Genomic DNA, 19,700 nt, shown 5'->3' with positions numbered 1-19,700 from the left:
AACATGCAATTCCTTTCCACGTACCTTTGTGGATCAGATGTTCCAACACATCACAGTGACCATACTCGGCCGCAACACCTAACGGGGTCACTCCAAATCCGTCTTTTAGGTGGACATTGCCTCCATTGTTTAGTAGCAGAGCTATGATGTCTTTTCGGCCTTGTTTGGCTGCTTCATGCATTGCTGACCATCGCTTCACACAGGGCTGGTCAAGACTGGTGTTGTGTTTAAGCAGAGCAGACACCATGTCATAGGAGCCTCTTTTAACAGCTTGAAGATGATTTTTAAAAAGAACAGTCAACAGGAGGCATATAACATGAATCCCTTACATGGCACTAAACTAATTACCAGATTTAATGTCAAGGGAGGTATTAGTGACAACTTTTCTTGTATTTTCCATACCCCTCTGTTTCGCATAACAGGTTTCTCTTGAGGAATGTAAGCATATAAGATGATACTGCCTTTTCTTTAAGACCCTGACCTGAGGAGAGGTAAGAATTTGGTGGAAAACAGGGTGCATGTCACTGAGTTAGGATACTTTGTGTACTCTTCCTAAACTTCCACGACATTGCCAAGATGGAAATAATATCAATTTTTGTATCAGTTAAATAAATAAATTAAAATGTATATAAAATGCTTAGTATACAGTAGGAGCTCAATAAATGATAACCATTATTATTATTATGATTTCCTCACTTCTAGGATCATGGAGCCACCTGTGCAGATAATGTTTATCAAGTTTTTCTCCCTCTAGAGAGTTTTTTTCCCACCAAATTAGGACATATTAAATGAACATTTCTTTCCCGTACTCTTATGAGATGTTAGCAACAGAAATGTTTAGAATCCAGGTAGGTCACTTGTTCTTACAGGTGAAGTACATAACAGCTGATGTACTATGTTTTCTGAGGTTCAGTAAATCAGATGTCTCTCTCCCTCTCTTATTTTTCCTAGTAGCTAAAATTACACTGTTAAGTCTTTTTCTCTTCCAGATTGTTAATGGATTCTCCCAGTTCAGTTCAGTCACTCAGTCATGTCCGACTCTTTGCGACCCCATGAATCTCAGCACGCCAGGCCTCCCTGTCCATCACCATCTCCCGGAGTTCACTCAGACTCGCATCCATCTAGTCCGTGATGCCTCCAGCCATCTCATCCTCTGTCTTCCCCTTCTCCTCCTGCCCCTAATCCCTCCCAGCATCAGAGTCTTTTCCAATGAGTCAACTCTTCGCATGAGGTGGCCAAAGTACTGGAGCTTCAGCTTTAGCATCATTCCTTCCAAAGAAATCCCAGGGTTGATCTCCTTCAGAATGGACTGGTTGGATCTCCTTGCAGTCCAAGGGATACTCAAGAGTCTTCTCCAACACCACAGTTCAAACGCATCAATTCTTTGGCGCTCAGCCTTCTTCACAGTCCAATTCTCACACCCATACATGACCACTAGAAAAACCATAGCCTTGACTAGGCGGACCTTAGTCGGCAAAGTAATGTCTCTGCTCTTGAATATACTATCTAGGTTGGTCATAACTTTTCTTCCAAGGAGTAAGCGTCTTTTAATTTCATGGCTGCAGTCACCATCTGCAGTGATTTTGGAGCCCCCCCAGAAAAGTCTGACACTCTTTCCACTGTTTCCCCATCTATTTCCCATGAAGTGATGGGAACTTGGATTCTCCCAAGTGAGGTATAAATACTTCTCCAAGATGTCATGCATTTTCCTCTTATCAGTATGTAAAATCTTTTAAGAAACAGAGCAGAATGAAGGTTACTCTCTAACGCTTATTCATTCTTTCATTCAGTTAATATGTGCTGGCTATATGTAAGTGTTAGTCATTCAGTCGTGTCTGACTCTTTGTGACCCGGTAGACTGTAGCCCACTCGGCTCCTCTGTCCATGGAGATTCTCCAGGCAAGAATACTGGAATGGGTAGCCATGCCTCCAGGGGGTCTTCCCAACCCAGAGATTGAACCCAGGTCTCCTGCATTGCAGGCAGATTCTTTACTGTCTGAGTCACTTGTTAGGTAGAGGGGGCAGCAGGAAAAAGACAGACATGGTTCTCACTTGGGGAATTTGCAGCCTGGGGGTGAAGGCGATACTGTCTTCTGTTTGAATAAAAGATTCAAAGACTGGGCCTTTGCTGGGAAAGACAGAAGGGGATGTGGGGGCACACGGAACATTCTGGGCAGGTAAGAAGCCGAAGGTGGAAAGGCTCTGAGGCCAAGGCAAGAGAAATGGCTCCAAAAAGCAGAAAAGGAGGATGAGGACAAATTGTCTATTTCACTAGGAGGGAAGCAAGCCATCACTGCAGCAACATTTCAGTTTTTCTCCTGCTCACTGTCTGAAGCAGAATCTGTTGACAAATGCCTTTCTCTGAATCACCCACCTGCCACTGGCAGCTCTAATTACAGTGAATTACCTCATTCTAGCTGGTGCTCTTGCGAAGCAAACATCGATAACTTAAACTAAATAAGAGATAATGTGCTCTCATTTATCTTCTTGCTCCTATTCCATTTTTTCTAATTAGAAAAAAAAATGTGATAAAATAATGAACCTCTTCCTTTATGATCTGTTTTCCTTTCATCTGACTCAGGGAACATGTTGATTAGAGATACTAGCCTTTCTTCAAGAAAATAACAGCATATATAAGCCATATTCAACTTGAAATAACCAAAAAAATAAAGCTTATTTGTAGTTCAGTTTTTGGAACTAAGAATATATTTTATTCCTCATAGAAATAATAATGAAAATCGTGGGGAACCCCTCTTCCAAGCTAAACCGTGAAGACATCCTTAATCGATAATTGGCTAAAATACTGAAAACTAACAAGGTACAGTATGTGTGAAATGTAACTAAGTAAAACACAAATTAAATAATTTATGAAGTAAAGAATACATTTCACATAATATATGTATCTCTATATGCTTAGAGGAGAGCAAGCCTCAGCTGAAGAGTTAGGGAATTTAAGGGGATATTTTGCATAGGTTATAGGCACTTTTGAACACTTTATACTTTACTGGCACTTTCTTTCTTTAAAAAAAATGTTGTCATTTCTTTCTGGATATATGTGTTTTGCCCTTCCAGTTCCAGTTCAGTCGCTCAGTCATGTCCTACTCTTCATGAGTTTTGCCCATATAACTTACTTAATATTTTCAGTGATCATCTGACTCATACCAATAGAGATTTTTTTCTGTAGTACCTAGACAAAGATTGGAAGACTGAAAGAGGAGATGGAGTAAAGAGGATATATACTGATTTGTAAGATAGAAAATGAAGTAAAATTAACTGAGCTGTGAATGGCGCCATGTTTTGGGAAAGTGGAAAGCAGAGGAGCTGAGCTGTTGTACCAGACAGTTCCCTTGGCTTCCTCTGCACCCTGGGACCCTCTGGCCAGGACAATCATGTGACTGTCCTACTGGAGGAAGGCGACACCAAGTTTAGAGGGATGGGCTGAGAAGGAGTCTGTGTGCAAAAAACACTTAATAACTATAAGATCATCACATATCAGATATCTACACTTGGCAAGTAACTGTATAACAAGATTGTAATATATCAAAGTACCATAATTAAGGGTCAGCTGGCTGCTGGGGGAAGAAGGGCCCTTGAGGGACCAAGAGTGAATTTACTTTTTTCTTTCTAAAGGATATCTCTAGTGTTAAAGAATCTGCCTGCCAACACAGGAGACTCAAGAGACACAGATTCAGTCCCTAGGTTCAGGAGATCCCTTGGAGTAGGAACTGGCAACCCACTCCAGTATTCTTGCCTAGAAAATTCCATGGACAGAGGAGCCAGTGGACTACAGTCCATAGGGCTGCAGTCGGACACAACTGAGCGACTGAGCACACACAAGGATATTTCATAAATAAAGAAAGATAATAGTGTCAGGTTAAGACAAACATGGTGTTGTGCATACATTAAAAAAATAACAGCACTTTCCTCCCTCGTCTCTCCTTTATAAGTTAATTAACTATGAGTAGCATATTTCAAGTAGCTTCAAAATGCAAGAAAAGGGAAAACAGAAAGTGCCATGGAAGATCCATTTTCTTATGAACCTAAAAAGATGACATAGAATCCACAATGAATGGCCTAAAGAAGGTAACCCAAGGGGTGTCCCTATCCTCCAGAAATGTGGCTGGTGGGGACATAAGTGAACACCTCCATAATATTTCCTCTGTGAGACTTTTGTTTTATCTATGATGTTACCATTTGGTTTTTAAAAATATTATTTCTAAGCATTAATTCTATTTTGATTCTTATAACTCAAGGATCAAAGTTCCTTTCCCAATTTCAGTTATTGCTAGAGCAGAGAGACTAACAATTGAGAATTTGAAATGCAGACAAATATTTAATGCTCTGTTGTGGGCATTAAGCAGTAAAGGAAATTTTAAGTGAAGTAAAATGAAAACAAATGAGTAATAATCATGGCTTAGTTGTCCCTTAACAATATTAAGTGGATTGAGAATAGCAAGCAGAGAATAATTTTATATTTGCAAAGTGAGATAATATATAAACTCTGGAAGAGTATATCTTTTTTGCAGAAATCAAAGACTATAGAAATGGCAACAAATACATGCAAATAGTCCATGGTATATGCCTTTACAAAAATAATAAGTCATACTAATAGTGGTGAAGCAACCATATGTGATATTCTGGTAGTATCAGTAGATCTTGCTCAGGAAAAGTGTTCTGTTCATTTTAAAAAGCACCATGTTACTGTGACATAAAGTCTGGTAACATGTACGTAGAAACAACCGTATCTTCTTCAGTACTTGTATTTCACCTTTTCCTTTAGAATCAGAAGTTCCCGAGTTTTAGCTGTTCACAGTCTATCCAGGTAGAAACTAAATACCCCAATTTAAGACTATGTGACAAAATCTGAACAAACGGTATGAACAGAAGTGCTGTGTACAACGTCCAGGTGATCTTCTTAGAGGCTGAAATTTTCCCAAGGCTGCCTCTTTCCTCTTCCCTGATGGATGGAAAAATGTAACATCTACAGTCTTATGTAAAGGTGGTATAGCCATTCTGCCAAACCCTGGACCACTCGCTTCTGAACTGTTGTGAGAGAGAGGAATGAACTTCTTGCTTTTCGAAGTCATTGCAGTGTGTCTGTTTTATGTATCTGTGTTTGTATGCTTGTTTTGTTATGGAAGTTTTATCTGTACCCTGACTATAATAATTAGTTTTTCCAATTTAATCTGTATTGGAGAAGCCTAAAAGCTGCCACCATGACCCGCCCATCTTTGGCATTCCAAACCCAAAGAAAGGCAATGCCAAAGAATGCTCAAACTACCGCACAATTGCACTCATCTCACATGCTAGTAAAGTCATGCTCAAAATTCTCCAAGCCAGGCTTCAGCAATATGTGAACTGTGAACTTCCAGATGTTCAAATTGGTTTTAAAAAAGGCAGAGGAACCAAAGATCAAACTGCCAAAATCCGCTGGATCATCGAAAAAGCAAGAGAGTTCCAGAAAAAACATCTATTTCTGCTTTATTGACTATGCCAAAGCCTTTGACTGTGTGGATCACAATAAACTGTGGAAAATTCTGAAAGAGATGGGAATACCAGACCACCTGACCTGCCTCTTGAGAAATCTGTATGCAGCTCAGGAAGCAACAGTTAGAACTGGCCATGGAACAACAGACTGGTTCCAAATAGGCAAAGGAGTATGTCAAGGCTGTATATTGTCACCCTGCTTATTTAACTTATATGCAGAGTACATCATGAGAAACGCTGGGCTGGAAGAAGCACAAGCTGGAATCAAGATTGCCAGGAGAAATATCAATTACCTCAGATATGCAGATGACACAACCATTATGGCAGAAAGTGAAGAGGAACTAAAAAGCCTCTGATGAAAGTGAAAGGAGAGTGAAAAGTTGGCTTAAACCTCAACATTCAGGAAATGAAGATCATGGCATCTGGTCCCATCACTTCATGGCAAATAGATGGGGAAACAGTGGAAAGAGTGTCAGACTTTATTTTTTTGGGCTCCAAAATCACTGCAGATGGTGACTGCAGCCATAAAATTAAAAGACGCTTACTCCTTGGAAGGAAAGCTATGACCAACCTAGATAGTATATTCAAAAGCAGAGACATTACTTTGTCAACAAAGGCCCCATCTAGTCAAAGCTATGGTTTTTCCATTAGTCATGTGTGGATGTGAGAGTTGGACTATAAAGAAAGCTGAGCATAGAATAATTGATGCTTTTGAACTGTGGTGTTGGAGAAAACTCTTGAGAGTCCCTTGGACTACAAGGAGTCCAACCAGTCTATTCTAAAGGAGATCAGCCCTGGGTGTTCTTTGGAAGGAATGATGCTGAAGCTGAAACTCCAGTACTTTGGCCACCTCATGCGAAGAGTTGACTCATTGGAAAAGACTCTGAAGCTGGGAGGGATTCGGGGCAGGAGGAAAAGGGGACGACAGAGAATGAGATGGCTGGATGGCATCACTGACTTGATGGATGTGAGTTTGAGTGAACTCCAGAGTTGGTGATGGACAGGGAGGCCTGGCGTGCTGCGATTCATGAGGTCGCAAAGAGTCGGACAGGACTGAGTGATTGAACTGAACTGAAAAGCTGCCAAATAGAAGAAGAGTAAAGAAGAAATCAGAGCAGAATGCTCCCTAGATGTGATGACACTATTCATTTAACATTTATGTGCAGGGGCAAAGACCTGTTGCTGATCCCCTCTATGTCCCATGAGTCACAACTATTTCTTTGGAAGTTTCACAGATTCCACTGCTCTCTTATTTCCCCAACTTACTTTGGATATACACTTTTGTTATAGCATTTATTAACACTTGTTTTCTATTTCGATCATATCTAGGCTCTCACTAGACTCTTTGAAAGATGATCATTCCATTTGTACTGTGCTATTCAGCATAGAATCTGGTTTACTGTGACTTCCAGACTGGTTCCAAATTGGGAAAGGAGTACGTCAAGGCTGTATATTGTCACCCTGCTTATTTAACTTATATAAAGAGAACATCATGAGAAATGCTGGGCTGGAGGAAGCACAAGCTGGAATCAAGATTGCTGGGAGAAATATCAGTAACCTCAGATATGCAGATGACACCACCCTTATGGCAGAAAGTGAAGAGGAACTAAAAAGCCTTTTGGTGAAAGTGAAAGAGGAGAGTAAGAAAGTTGGCTTAAAACTCAACATTCAGAAAACTAAGATCATGGTATCTGGTCCCATCACTTCATGGCAAATAGATGGGAAAACAATGGAAACGCTGAGAGACTTTATTTTTAGAGGCTCCAATATCACTGCAGATGGTGATTGCAGCTATGAAATTAAAATACGCTTGCTCCTTGGAAGAAAAGTTATGATCTACATAGACAGCATATTAAAAAGCAGAGACGTTACTTTGCCAACAAAGGTCCGTCTAGTCAAAGCTATGGTTTTTCCAGTAGTCATGTATGGAATTGAGATTTGGACTATAAAGAAAACTGAGCATCCAAGAATTGATGCTTTTGAACTGTGGTGATGGAGAAGACTCCTGAGAGTCCCTTGGACTTCAAGGAAATCCAACCAGTCAATATTAAAGGAAATCAGCCCTGAATATTCATTGAAAGGACTGATGCTGAAGCTCCAATACTTTGGCCATCTGATGCGAAGAACTGACTCACTTGAAAACACCCTGATGCTGGGAAAGACTGAAGGTGGGAGAAGGGGACGACAGAAGATGAGATGGTTGGATGGCATTACTGACACAATGGACCTAAGTTTGAGCAAGCTCCAGGAGTTGGTGATGGACAAGGAAGCCTGGCATGCTGCAGTCCATAGGGTCACAAAGAGTCAGACACAACTGAGTGACTGAACTGAATGGAACTGAACTGATTTTTCTCTAATTATTTTTGTAAATTAATTTATATATTTTAATTGGAGCCTAATTACTTTACAATATTTTAGCAGTTTTGCCATACATTCACATGAATCGCCATGGGTGTACATGTGTCCCCCATCCTGAAAATCTCCCTCCTCATCACATCCCTCAGGGTCATCCCAGTGCACCGGCCCTGAGCACCCTGTCTCATGCATTGAACCTGGACTGGCGATCTATTTCACATATACACGTGAAATACGCATATACATACTATATACAATGCGGGAGACCCGGGTTTGATCCCTGGGTCGGGAAGTTCCCCTGGAGAAGGAAATGGCAACCCACTCCAGTATTCTTCCTTGGAAAATCCCATGAACCGAGGAGCCTGGTAGGCTATGGTCCATGGGGTCGCAAAGAGTCTGACATGACTGAGCGACTTCACTTCACACATATACATATAGGTAATATACATGTTTCAGTGTTCTCTCAAATCATCCCATCCTCGCCTTCTCCCACAGAGTCCAAAAGTCTGTTCTTTACATCTGTGCCTTTTTTGCTGTCTTGCATATAGGGTCATCATTACCATCTTTCTAAATTCCATATATATGCATTAATATACTGTTTTGGTGTTTTCCATTCTCACTTCACTCTGTATAATAGGCTAATTCTGCATGGTGGATGTTGTATTTCCATTTTACACATGAGGAAACTGAGACCCATAACTGCAGTCTCCCAACTAGAATTAACATTCACATGACAATACTGAATTGTATACTTGAAAGTTAAGAGAGCAGATCTTAAAAGTTTGCAAAACAAAGTTTGCAACACAAGAAAAAACAGTGTGTAACTATGTGAAGTGAGGCATGTTAACTAGGCTTTCTGTTGTAATCATTTCATAGTAATACATACATCAAATCATGTTGTATACCTGAAACTAGTACCATGTTATATGTCAATTACATTTCAAAAAAATGGAAGAAAAATAAATACAAGTATCTCAGATGCCAAAACCCTAATTCTTTCTCCACACCTATGTCCCTGAGAGAAAGAAAGGTTATCTGTGGTCATCTGTAGTTAATCTCATCTCACTCTGGTACTGCAAATAGATGTGCCAATTCTTATTGGTCAACAAACAGCAGGATATACAAGCCTGAGAAGAAGCTGTGTACAGATAAACGACATCTTCAGGCTTACAATCATTCCTTTGGTGTGTCGCAGTGGTGACCCCAGTGAACACTTATGTGCTCAGAATCTGCCGGCTCTCCGCCTTCAAATTTGGTCTCATCATTCTGCTCTGTACCTCATGTCTCTCTCTGGAGTCCCTTTTCTGCCTCTTTGTTTAAGCTACAGATCACATATGCAATGTCCCTTACAGGCCAGATCCCACTTAGAGACTATTTCTGCAAAACTGGCACTCCTGGCCTCATAAAACTCCTCATTAGACCCCTTCTGATTAACTGGTGCTGAAAGAGCTTTCACGTTTCACCTCCTGGTGGGAGAAGAAAACAAAATCATATGGCAAGTGAGATGGGGGTTAGGAAAGGACGTCAGAGAGTGGAAACAGATGAGGTCACATAATTTTAGCCAATACACAGTGGCTTCCATTAAATACTGAATAAATATTATTTGTCTCAAATTGTAAAAGTTCTAGGAAAAATAGGTCATTTACCAAGCAGAAGGGGCGTCTCTCCTTTGTCATTTTTGGTGTTTGGCCACACTCCTTTCTCTAGTAAAGTTCTTACATTTTCCACCAGACCAGCTTTGACTGCCAAAGTCAAAGGTGTTTCTCCATCAGAGGTCTTGAATTCCCAGAGAGTCTTATAAGATGCTGAGATATGAAAGCATGTAGAAAATTAAAAGTCTTTACTTAAAGGATGTCATATAGAACAGAACGATGCAATATCATCTACACTAGATTAGACAAAGTCAATTGACAAAAAAGAGAAGACTAAAAAGAGAAATGATTAAAGTCTAGCAAACGATGGTGAGTAGAAATAGATGAGCATGGGCTTGCTAATCAAGTTGACAGCTAGCAAACCAACATCTGTGTTTCAAGGTGTTTTTTACAAAAAAAGATAATGGGTTGTGACTTCTCACTTCTTAATAAATTATGAACAACTTCTATAATCCTTTGTATTATTATTTAAATTGAACCTGAAATTGTTTTTTGTCAAATGAAGTCTGTGCCTGTGGGAATGAGAAGTATTTATCAATGATGTATCCTATCAGAATATGTTACAAAAAAAAATACCATGCTTAACATCATCTTCTATATCTGACTATCTATCCTATCTGTCTGTCTATTTTTAACTTTTTGTAGCTGGCTGACTAGCTGGAGAGTTAATTATCCAGTAGCTATCATTATCTCTTACAACAGCACTAGGAAGCAACATTGAAGGTTGAAAAGAAGGGCATTCTCCAAGTGTTTTATAAGATGCTGGGATGTGAAAAACATTGTTGGAATGTAGAAATTATTAATAATATTTAACCTTGGGTAGATATACCACAGTAGTTATTCATGTTTGCATGATGAAAAAATTAATGTAATATAAGGACAGATAATGTAATGTAATGTAATTTTGTACAGATATTGTACAAAATAATACTCTTTTGGAAACTATCAACTCAGTTCAAGATGAAAGTTTACAACCAACTTTGAAAAGCAAAATATTTTATATTTAAATCAATTAATTAATGGTATATATAAACTTTTAGGTGATAATCACATCCTCCCACCAAACTGGGTCATATTTTTAGAAAGATGTAAAAGGTAAACCCTGAACTCCACAAAATAGGCTAATTTCGTACTCAGTTTAAAGCATGGGTACTATCTTTTCCAAATTGCAAATCATCTTTTATTCGACTTTTTCTTTTGCTTATTATTTTCATTGGGAATACTCCAGAACATCTGCATTTGGGCTTCAGTTTGGTTAAGGGCATTCTACATTTTCTTACCATCCAAGACAACTTCAAGTATCTGCTGAATGGGTTGGACAACAGCTTCATGCAATGGAAACCATCCTTTTTCATCAGCTTCATCCAAAGCATGTTTATATTTCACATACTCCTGGAGCTCAAGAATGTGACCTAAAATAAGCACATGGGCTGATAACAAATCTCTCAGCCAGGTGGAATCTCCAGTCCATTCTACTGTAGGTGATAAATCCATTTACCTTGCTGTATGGCCTCCACAAGCTTTCTGTTCTGATTGCTTAGAGGTACAAATCTAGCAGGGAAAGAAATATAAGCCATATTTGTATTCATGATATACTCCAAGGAACCAAAACATTTGTTTAGTTTTTGCACATACATTTAATTATCAGGATCTTCAAGAAATGCACACAACTGATGTTATCTACTTTAAAAATTAAATGTCTAAAAGTCAGATACAGAGTATGTTTATGATACACTGGACCTATGAACATTAGGGAAGATGGAAAAGTAGAAGGTTAAAACATTGTCTTTGAAATTAATTGTAGGCAATGAAAAGGGGGTAAATAACTGGAGTCAGAGATGGAAGAGCTGCTTTCAGATGTTGTGATTTTGTGATCCTGAGGAGGCCAGCAGCCTCTCTGGATGGTGGTTCCTGCATCAGTAAAATGAGAAGATTATATAGGAAGATCTCTAAGGTTTCTCCCAACTTTAAAAATTCTGTGCTCAATAAAGTTTTCTTGCTTTGAATTTAATAATGGCTAATTAATGGTTGCTTATTTGGGAGCATATGCTGTATATTGCATGTTAGTATTTAATCAACTGTGAAAACTAGTGAAAAATAGGCTGAGCATTTACTGGACAAATTCTAATCACTGACCCAGGAGGTCATTGTCAACCCTCATGGAAATTCTCTGATGTGTGTTTATTCAAAGGTGACTAGGTATTGAATAACAAATTGATTTAACTCTATTAAAGCAGAAACATCCACTGGTATTCCAGGGTTGTGAATGCCTTCCTGGGAGATAAGGGAAGAATGAAAAAGACCAGAAATATAAATGTTAACATGTCTGTTTTTTAAAAGCTCAAAAGCAATCATTTTATAGCACTGAATCTTTTCAAAAGCACTACTAATTTCAGAATACAGGATTCTAAATACTATAATCAAATTTAAAGGTAAATTGAAGTTTAGTTTTGTCAGAAGTATAATGTGTGCTACTCAAAATGAAAATTTACTTTGGCAGTTTTAGATGCTATAACTCTTGCCAACACAAACCACCAATTTCATGTATAATTTCTTAACTGCTGTCACTTTAACAGCAGATAATTAAATAAGTTCTGGTTTATATATCACTTTGCCATATATTATAAAAGCCTTCAACTCTTTTCCCACTCATTAAGCTTATAGACAGGTGAGTTAGCATTATTCTTCACATTTTAACTGTGCAAAATGGAATATATTACTTATAAAGTTTGCCTGAGTCAGTAGCACAACAGATTCTGTATATGTATCTATACCTTAGTCATATAAACAGTGTTTACAATTTCGTTCACATTATTTACCATCCTTTTTGATTCTATACGATTTGAGGAAATAGGCAATCCTATACAACCAAATTGAACTGGGAATTTCCTATCTAGGTAGTCTCATACTTCACAGGAGATGGGAATTTGTAGAATCAGATAGCTACACCTGTGCACAGCAGTTCTTGTAAAGGTATTGAATTTCCTGCCACAAAAAAATAGGTAGAGGGGTCTGGAAACATCATTCATTTAATCTTACAAAAAATGAATACCATGAAGTTTAGTTGAGGATCATCAATTTGAATGTTACCTTTCAGGATAAAATACAGTCTTGCTGGCTTCAATAGATTCTTGAATACTGAGCTGAACATCATAACTTGTAAGATGGTCTTCATCAGGGTCATCATTAGCATCCATGACGGGATATAATCTCAAAGCAGGCAATTTCTTATCACCAGCAAAAGCCACAGAACAGCATATAGAGTCAACACGAAAGAGGCAAAATGAAAAATACATTCACCTTTCCTCATTTAAAAAGATACAGAGATAGTTAACATTTAATTTATATTATATATGTATAAAATGCCCATTCTAACTTTTGAAACCTTTGATTACCTGCCCTTTAAGTGTCTGCGTTTTCTGATTTTTTACTTTCTGTTGAGTAATGACTACAGTTGGGCTTAGAATGACTTTTTCTACATTTCTGACTTACACTAATTTGGCCCATCATTTCCTCAAGACATTGCTCTACATAACACATTGCTATTGCTATTGCTAAGTCACTGCAGTCGTGTCCGACTCTGTGTGACCCCATAGACAACAGCCCACCAGGCTCCCCCATCCCTGGGATTCTCCAGGCAAGAACACTGGAGTGGGTTCCCATTTCCTTCTCCAATGCATGAAAGTGAAAAGTGAGAGTGAAGTCGCTCAGTCATGTCCGACTCTTCGAGACCCTATGGACTGCAGCCTCCCAGGCTCCTCCGTCCATGGGGTTTGCCAGGCAAGAGTACTGGAGTGGGTGCCATTGCCTTCTCCACATAACACATTAGAAGCTTAAAACTCCGAGAAGACAGCCAAAGGAAGGAATAAAGAACAATTAGCCTTTCTCTTTGCTGTTTTGTTGCTAAATTGCGTCCCATTCTTTTTGGATCCCATGGACTGTAGGCCACCAGGCTTCTCTGTCCCTGGGGCTTCCCTGGAGGAATACTGGAGTGGGTTGCCGTTTCCTTCTCCAGGGGATCTTCCCAACCCAAAGATGGAAGCTGTGTCTCCTGCATTGGCAGGTGGATTCTTTGCCACTGAGCCACTTGGGAAGTCCTTCACATTCTTTACTTTTTCTTTATTCTCTGTCCTCTGTGTGTGCTTTTTCACTGATTTAGTTCTTTCTACTCCCAAAGTGGTTTGAGTTGACTGACTTCAATTGCAGTTATTTCTGTATTTGCGTTCAACTCCTTCTACCAAAATCTATACTCTTGGAAGTGAAGGGTTCTGTGTGGCTCATCTCTGCATCACCTACAACTCTAGAAGGCGCTTGGCATATGGAAGCGTCCCAGTGAACATCTGTTGAATTAAAGTTGAGAGAACGGAACGTCACAAACGTAGTGACCTAGCTCTGCCCTCAGGAGGTTTGATGGTATACATGGGGAAGACACAAAGGTAACTTTAAATAGAAGGTACTGACAACTTTCAGCCTTGTTCTCCCTGAGAAAACACTGTCTAGTCTCACAATGAAGTGAACAGCTTTCAGAAATCCAGAACTTTAATACAGGAGAGGATTAATCTGATAAAAACGGCCTTAAGTGCTTGAAGAACTTCCTAACTGTCCAGATGGGTTTGATAGATCATGTGGCTCTCTGGATGCTCCCAGAAATCCACATTTATGGACTTGGGCTACCTGTGTTCCTGGCTGTAGAAAGGTCCTTTCTCACACCTTGGTAGAAGGGCATCCCTAATGCAGTTAGGGATGCTGAGTGCTAATGTAAGGAAGTGGTAAGGACCTGCTTTATCCAGGGAGGTTTAAATGTGGGAACTGGCAAACATGAAGCCGAATTAAAACAGACTTCTTGCTTTTGAAAACAGTCAAAACAGAAAAACTTTTGGACTGACTTATTTAATTTATTGATGGCTATTTCAGTTCTCCCTAATCCATGTTTCAACCAAATCAGAGCTACCATGAATGGGAGTGCAGGTTGCATACTGCACAAGTGCTCCTGGCTGATAAAATCCAGCCAAACCTCCCTCACATGAGCTGTGCCCGCTGGCAGGCCGCTATGCACAGCCCGAGGAAGCAGCATTTTTCTTCATTTGCATCAAAGGGCTTATAGCTTGTGGGATTCCCCAACTCAGTCAAGCGTTTTTAACACCAGAAAGTTAAACAAAAAGTGGCCAAGTTATTTAGTATTTCAGATAAAAAATGAGGAGAAACAGACATGACATCTTTTACCATCTAGTCTTCAATCCTCTCCCAAAGTGGAAGGACCTCAGAATTTGGTTACTCTCCTTCAGAAAGGATAGGGATACCATACCCATGATATTCATGAAATTTTATGCAGCTACTATTTGGTTCACATTTTCTTTTGCCTTGTTTTGCCAGGGAAAGTTCTAAGGTCTGACTGGGTCTCAGCATCATGTGAACAGTTAAAATTTGGGTCATTTTAACTCCATGGCCAGATCAGAGATCAGCCCTCCTATAGATTCCCCGTTTCTTCCCTACCGCTGCTGCTGCTAAGTCACTTCAGTCGTGTTCGACTCTGTGAGACCCCATAGACGGCAGCCCACCAGGCCCCTCTATCCCTGGGATTCTCCAGGCAAGAACACTGGAGTGGGTTGCCATTTCCTTCTTCAATGCAGGAAAGTGAAAAGTGAAAGTGAAGTTGCTCAGTTGTGTCCAACTCGTAGCGACCCCATGGACTGCAGCCTACCAGGCTCCTCTGCCCATGGGGTTTTCCAGGCAAGAGTACTGGAGTGGGTTAGCACTGTTCTATTACAAGCCAATACTATTGACTGGCTCAGCTCCTCTGAAGACAAACACAAAAATGTAGCTTATTTCTCATTGTCTTATTTCTTTCAGATATCAAATTAGAGGAGTATGTGTCTCCCATTACAGTTGGATTAACTGCTTTACCTTATAAAGAGAAAGTTTAGTAAGTATACACATCAAAATAGTTCTACAGCTGCTTCACGCTAAGTTGCTTCATCATGTCTGACTCTTTGTGACCTCATGGACTGTAGCCCACCAGGCTCCTCTTTCCATGGGATTCTCCAGGCAAGAATTCTGGAGTAGGTTTCCTTCCCCAGGGGATCTTCCTGACCCAGGGATTGAACCCATGTCTCTTCCTGGCATTGGAACACGTCTCTGTGTTGGCAAGCAGATTCTTGAGCACTAGTGCCATCTGGGAAGCCAGTTCTACAGCTAGATTGGCTGATAATCACAGGAAATTATTTTGAGCCATAGCACTTTTCAAGCCAAAATGTATTATCTATGCAAGATTTTACATTGTCAAGGGGGAAGTCACAAATAGTATTCGGTGGGCAATTTCCAAAACACAGTTGATTGTTGCTTTGCCTCTTCTTATTGTTCAAACCTTAAGGACAGTTCTATACATGCTGACAGTCAAGGTCTCTGACCTGCGGACAGACTGCACATGAACTCAATGGCATCATACTTTATTGCTTATTGTTCTGCACCAGTGGCCTTAACTATAACCTTGAAACAGAAAGGGGAGAACAGTGATAATGTTTGGAGGATGTCCATGAGATAGTAATAACACTCCACTAAGTATGTCTGTCACACCAGGGCATCTTAGCAACCTTAAAAGCTTGACACGTGGGCTTGGGATCCTATTCACCAAGTAGACTCAGATGGCATTTTAAAAAAATTATTGCTTATTGGTTCATTATTTATCTCTTCCTCCTAGAATGTGCTGTAATGAGTAGAGAATTAGTCTACCTTCAGAGACTAGGAAAGCAGTATCTCAAGATACATAGACTCTAAACACGTGTTGAAAGAATGAAAAAAATGAATGAATGAGTTAATAAATGAACTAACATAATCTAGGCTCTGCTTTATTAGAACTAACCATTTTTGTATGGAAGTCTTTTTCTGATGGGAACAGTTTTAAAGTCTCTATTGAATTTGTTATAATATTGATTCTGCTTTATGGTTTAGTTTTTTGACTATCAGGCATGTGGGATCTTAGCTCGCTGACCAGGGATCGAACCTGTACACTCTGCATTGGAAGGCGAAGTCTTAACCATAGTACCATCAGGGAAGTCCCTGGAGTCTTTATTCTAACAAGATGAATTTGATTACCCATTCTGTGTTAGGCTTCATTTTTTGCCCTGCTGTGCCTTCATGTCTTATGTCTTATCTCACTTCATTCACAAGGCCCTCCCAGCTCTTTCACACTCATGGTCCCCACAGCCTCGAGCCTGACTCCAGCCACTCCTGTGGAAACCTTTGGTGAATTCTTCAATTCCTCTCTGGCCCTTTTAATCCCTGAGTATCTCTGCTCACCCGGTGTTTTCCAACTGAATTTACAATCCTTTTGTATTAGTTTTGCAAGTTCTTTACATTTTTGTATTTTGTATTCTCACCAGGACTATTAATTTTCTGAGGGGAATAAAGTCTTAACTTTTTTGTCTTGTATATCTTTTCTCTTTGCTCCCACTCCTAGTCAACTATAGGAAATGGCCGTTCTCATGGTCACTGGAAAACAGTTGTTGACTCATTACTGGCAGACAAGTGCTGAGTGTCTTCAGGGAGCAGGACTGGATGATGGAGTTAGATGTATGGCATCGCCTGTCGCCTTTCTCACTAATGTCATGTGGTGATGGGGGGAGGATCGCATGGCTCTGGGATTAGTAATAAGATACAGAGCCTATTGCCTATTTAAATCACCAGCTTAACGCTAAACCTGCTTGAAATTTGGCCTTCCAGTACGTGAGATATCACAGACTCCTTACTGCAACAGTTCCCAAACTTTTGGCACCAGGGGCTGGTTTCATGGAAGACAATTTTTTTTCACAGACCAGGGCTGGGGAGATGGTTTTGGGATGATTCAAGTGCATTACATTTATTGTGTACCTTATTTATATTCTTATTACATCAGCTCCACCTCAGATCATCAGGCATTAGATCCAGGAGGTTGGGGACTCCTGCTTTAGAGAACTGAGTTGCTCTGTGAAAAGTTCTTTTAAATGTCTTTTAACTACCACCAAGAAGGAAATTATCTAAAACTCTTTAACTCTTTTGTGGGCTTTCCTGGTGGCTCAGATGATAAAAAAAATCCACCTGCAATGCAGAAGACTCAGGTTAGATCCCTGAGTTAGGAAGATCCCCTAGAGAAGGGAATGGCAACCCACTCCAATATTCTTGCCTAGAGAATTCCATGGACAGAAGAGCCTGGCGTGCTACAGTCCATGGCGTCACAAAGAGTTACAACTGAGCAACTAACACACAACAACTGTTTGGTATCTCTAACAACAGCGGGATCTCAATGGAGAAAAAACTGTTACTACTACATGGAGCAACCCCCATCTAAAACAAGCTGTCTCCAACCTTTTCCTGAAAGCTTTGGATGAAGGTGTCAGGCAGACAATCAAAGGAGCATCAGTGGAACAGAACCGGAGACATCAAGATGCAGAGGAGGGCAAAAGGAGAGCCTATCTACTGTCAGGCTTTGTTTAAAACTATTCAAACAAAGCACCAGCCAGCAGTCTGAGAAAGGGCCAAATAATATTTGACATCCTTCAAGATTGCCGGGAGAAATATCAATAAGCTCAGATATGCAGATGACACCACCTTTATGGCAGAAAGTGAAGAGGAACTAAAAAGCCTCTTGATGAAAGTAAAAGAGGAGAGCGAAAAATTGGCTTAAAGCTCAACATTCAGAAAATGAAGATCATGGCATCTGGTCCCATCACTTCATGGGAAATAGACGGGGAAGCAGTGGAAACAGTATCAGACTTCATTTTTTTGGGCTCCAAAATCACTGCAGATGGTGATTGCAGCCATGAAATTAAAAGAAGCTTACTCCTTGGAAGGAAAGTTATGACCAACCTAGACAGCATATTCAAAAGCAGAGACATTATTTTGCCAACAAAGGTCTGTCTCATCAAGGCTATGGTTTTTCCAGTGGTCATTTATGGATGTGAGAGTTGGACTGTGAAGAAAGGTGAGCACTGAAGAATTGACGCTTTTGAACTGTGGTGTTGGGGAAGACTCTTGAGAGTCCCTTGAACTGCAAGGAGATCCAAACAGTCCATCCTAAAAGGAGATCAGTCCTGGGTTTTCATTGGAAGGGCTGATGCTAAAGCTGAAACTCCAGTATTTTGGCCACCTCATGCGAAGAGTTGACTCATCTGAAAAGACCCTAATGCTGGGAGGGATTGAGGGTAGGAGGAGAAGGGGATGACAGAGGACGAGATAACTGGATGGCATCACCGACTTGATGGACATGAGTTTGAGTGAACTCGGGAAGTTGGTGATGGACAGGGAGTCCTGGTGTGCTTGATTCATGGGTTCTCAAAGAGTCAGACACAACTGAACAACTGAACTGAAGTGAACTGAACTGAAGACATATTCATGAGAGCCCCACTTCTCCATCTAGATAATTGATTCTTTCTAGATAACAGTTTGTCAACCTTGTTCTGGAAAAGCCCACTAGTGAAATTTAATTATTCTTAAAGTAGCTGATATATGAAATAATTGGGACAATCCTATTGGAAAGTTAGCCTTTTCACTTCAGGCACTGGTTAATCTTGCTTTGGCCACCTGACAAGAAGAGCCAACTCATTAGAAAAGACCCTGATGCTGGGAAAGATTGAGGGCAGGAGGAGAAGGAGACAATAAAGGATAGGATGGTTGGATGGCAACACCGACTCAATAGACATGAGTTTGAGCAAACTCCAGGAGATGGTGAAGAACAGGGAAGCCTGGCAGGCTACAGTCCATGGGGTCACAAAGAGTCCGACGTGACTGAGTGACTGAACAAAACAAATCTTGCTTAGAGTCAGGAACATGTTTGATGAAAGCAATGGATTCTCTCTCCAGAGGGATGTATGTCACTCAAAAGTTTGCATAAAATTGTAGGGCATTTATGGGGTTCTCTGAAGCCCATTCTTGTGTCCCAGTTCAAGAACTACTAAATTAAGGATTTCCAAATGCATTATTCAGAGACCAGGAATTATTCATTTACTTTCAGAATGGACTGAGTGAAATCCTAGATTTAGATAGTGGGAAAGAATAACTTTGGTAATCATAAAAATGGTGGTTATAATAATAGTGAGGGCTTGCTTTGTTTCCAGCACCGTGTAAAGCACTTTGCCTATGCTGCCTTGCTTTAAATCCTCCAGTTCTACTTTCTAGGTATTAGAGATTCATCGTGCAAAAGTGGAAACTTAGACTTCCTGAGGTTAAGAGACC

General features: G+C 40.1%; 1 protein-coding gene across 1 annotated transcript in view; it reads right to left on the bottom strand.

The window, feature by feature from the left end:
• The window catches only part of ASB15 (ankyrin repeat and SOCS box containing 15), a 42,127-nt gene that overhangs the window by 11,790 nt on the left and 10,637 nt on the right, over nucleotides 1–19,700 (bottom strand). The window contains exons 3-7 of the mRNA XM_040259555.1: nucleotides 12,585–12,721; nucleotides 10,993–11,045; nucleotides 10,775–10,906; nucleotides 9,489–9,647; nucleotides 25–270 (exon numbers count right to left, since the gene is read on the bottom strand). Coding sequence (XP_040115489.1) covers nucleotides 25–270; nucleotides 9,489–9,647; nucleotides 10,775–10,906; nucleotides 10,993–11,045; nucleotides 12,585–12,691 — 697 coding nt within the window. The 5' untranslated portion in view covers nucleotides 12,692–12,721. The remainder of the gene's footprint in view (nucleotides 1–24; nucleotides 271–9,488; nucleotides 9,648–10,774; nucleotides 10,907–10,992; nucleotides 11,046–12,584; nucleotides 12,722–19,700) is intronic.

Source organism: Oryx dammah, unplaced genomic scaffold (assembly GCF_014754425.2).
Source record: "Oryx dammah isolate SB20612 unplaced genomic scaffold, SCBI_Odam_1.1 HiC_scaffold_18, whole genome shotgun sequence".
Classification (NCBI taxonomy): domain Eukaryota; kingdom Metazoa; phylum Chordata; class Mammalia; order Artiodactyla; family Bovidae; genus Oryx; species Oryx dammah.
This window is presented reverse-complemented; position numbering and strand designations above follow the sequence as displayed.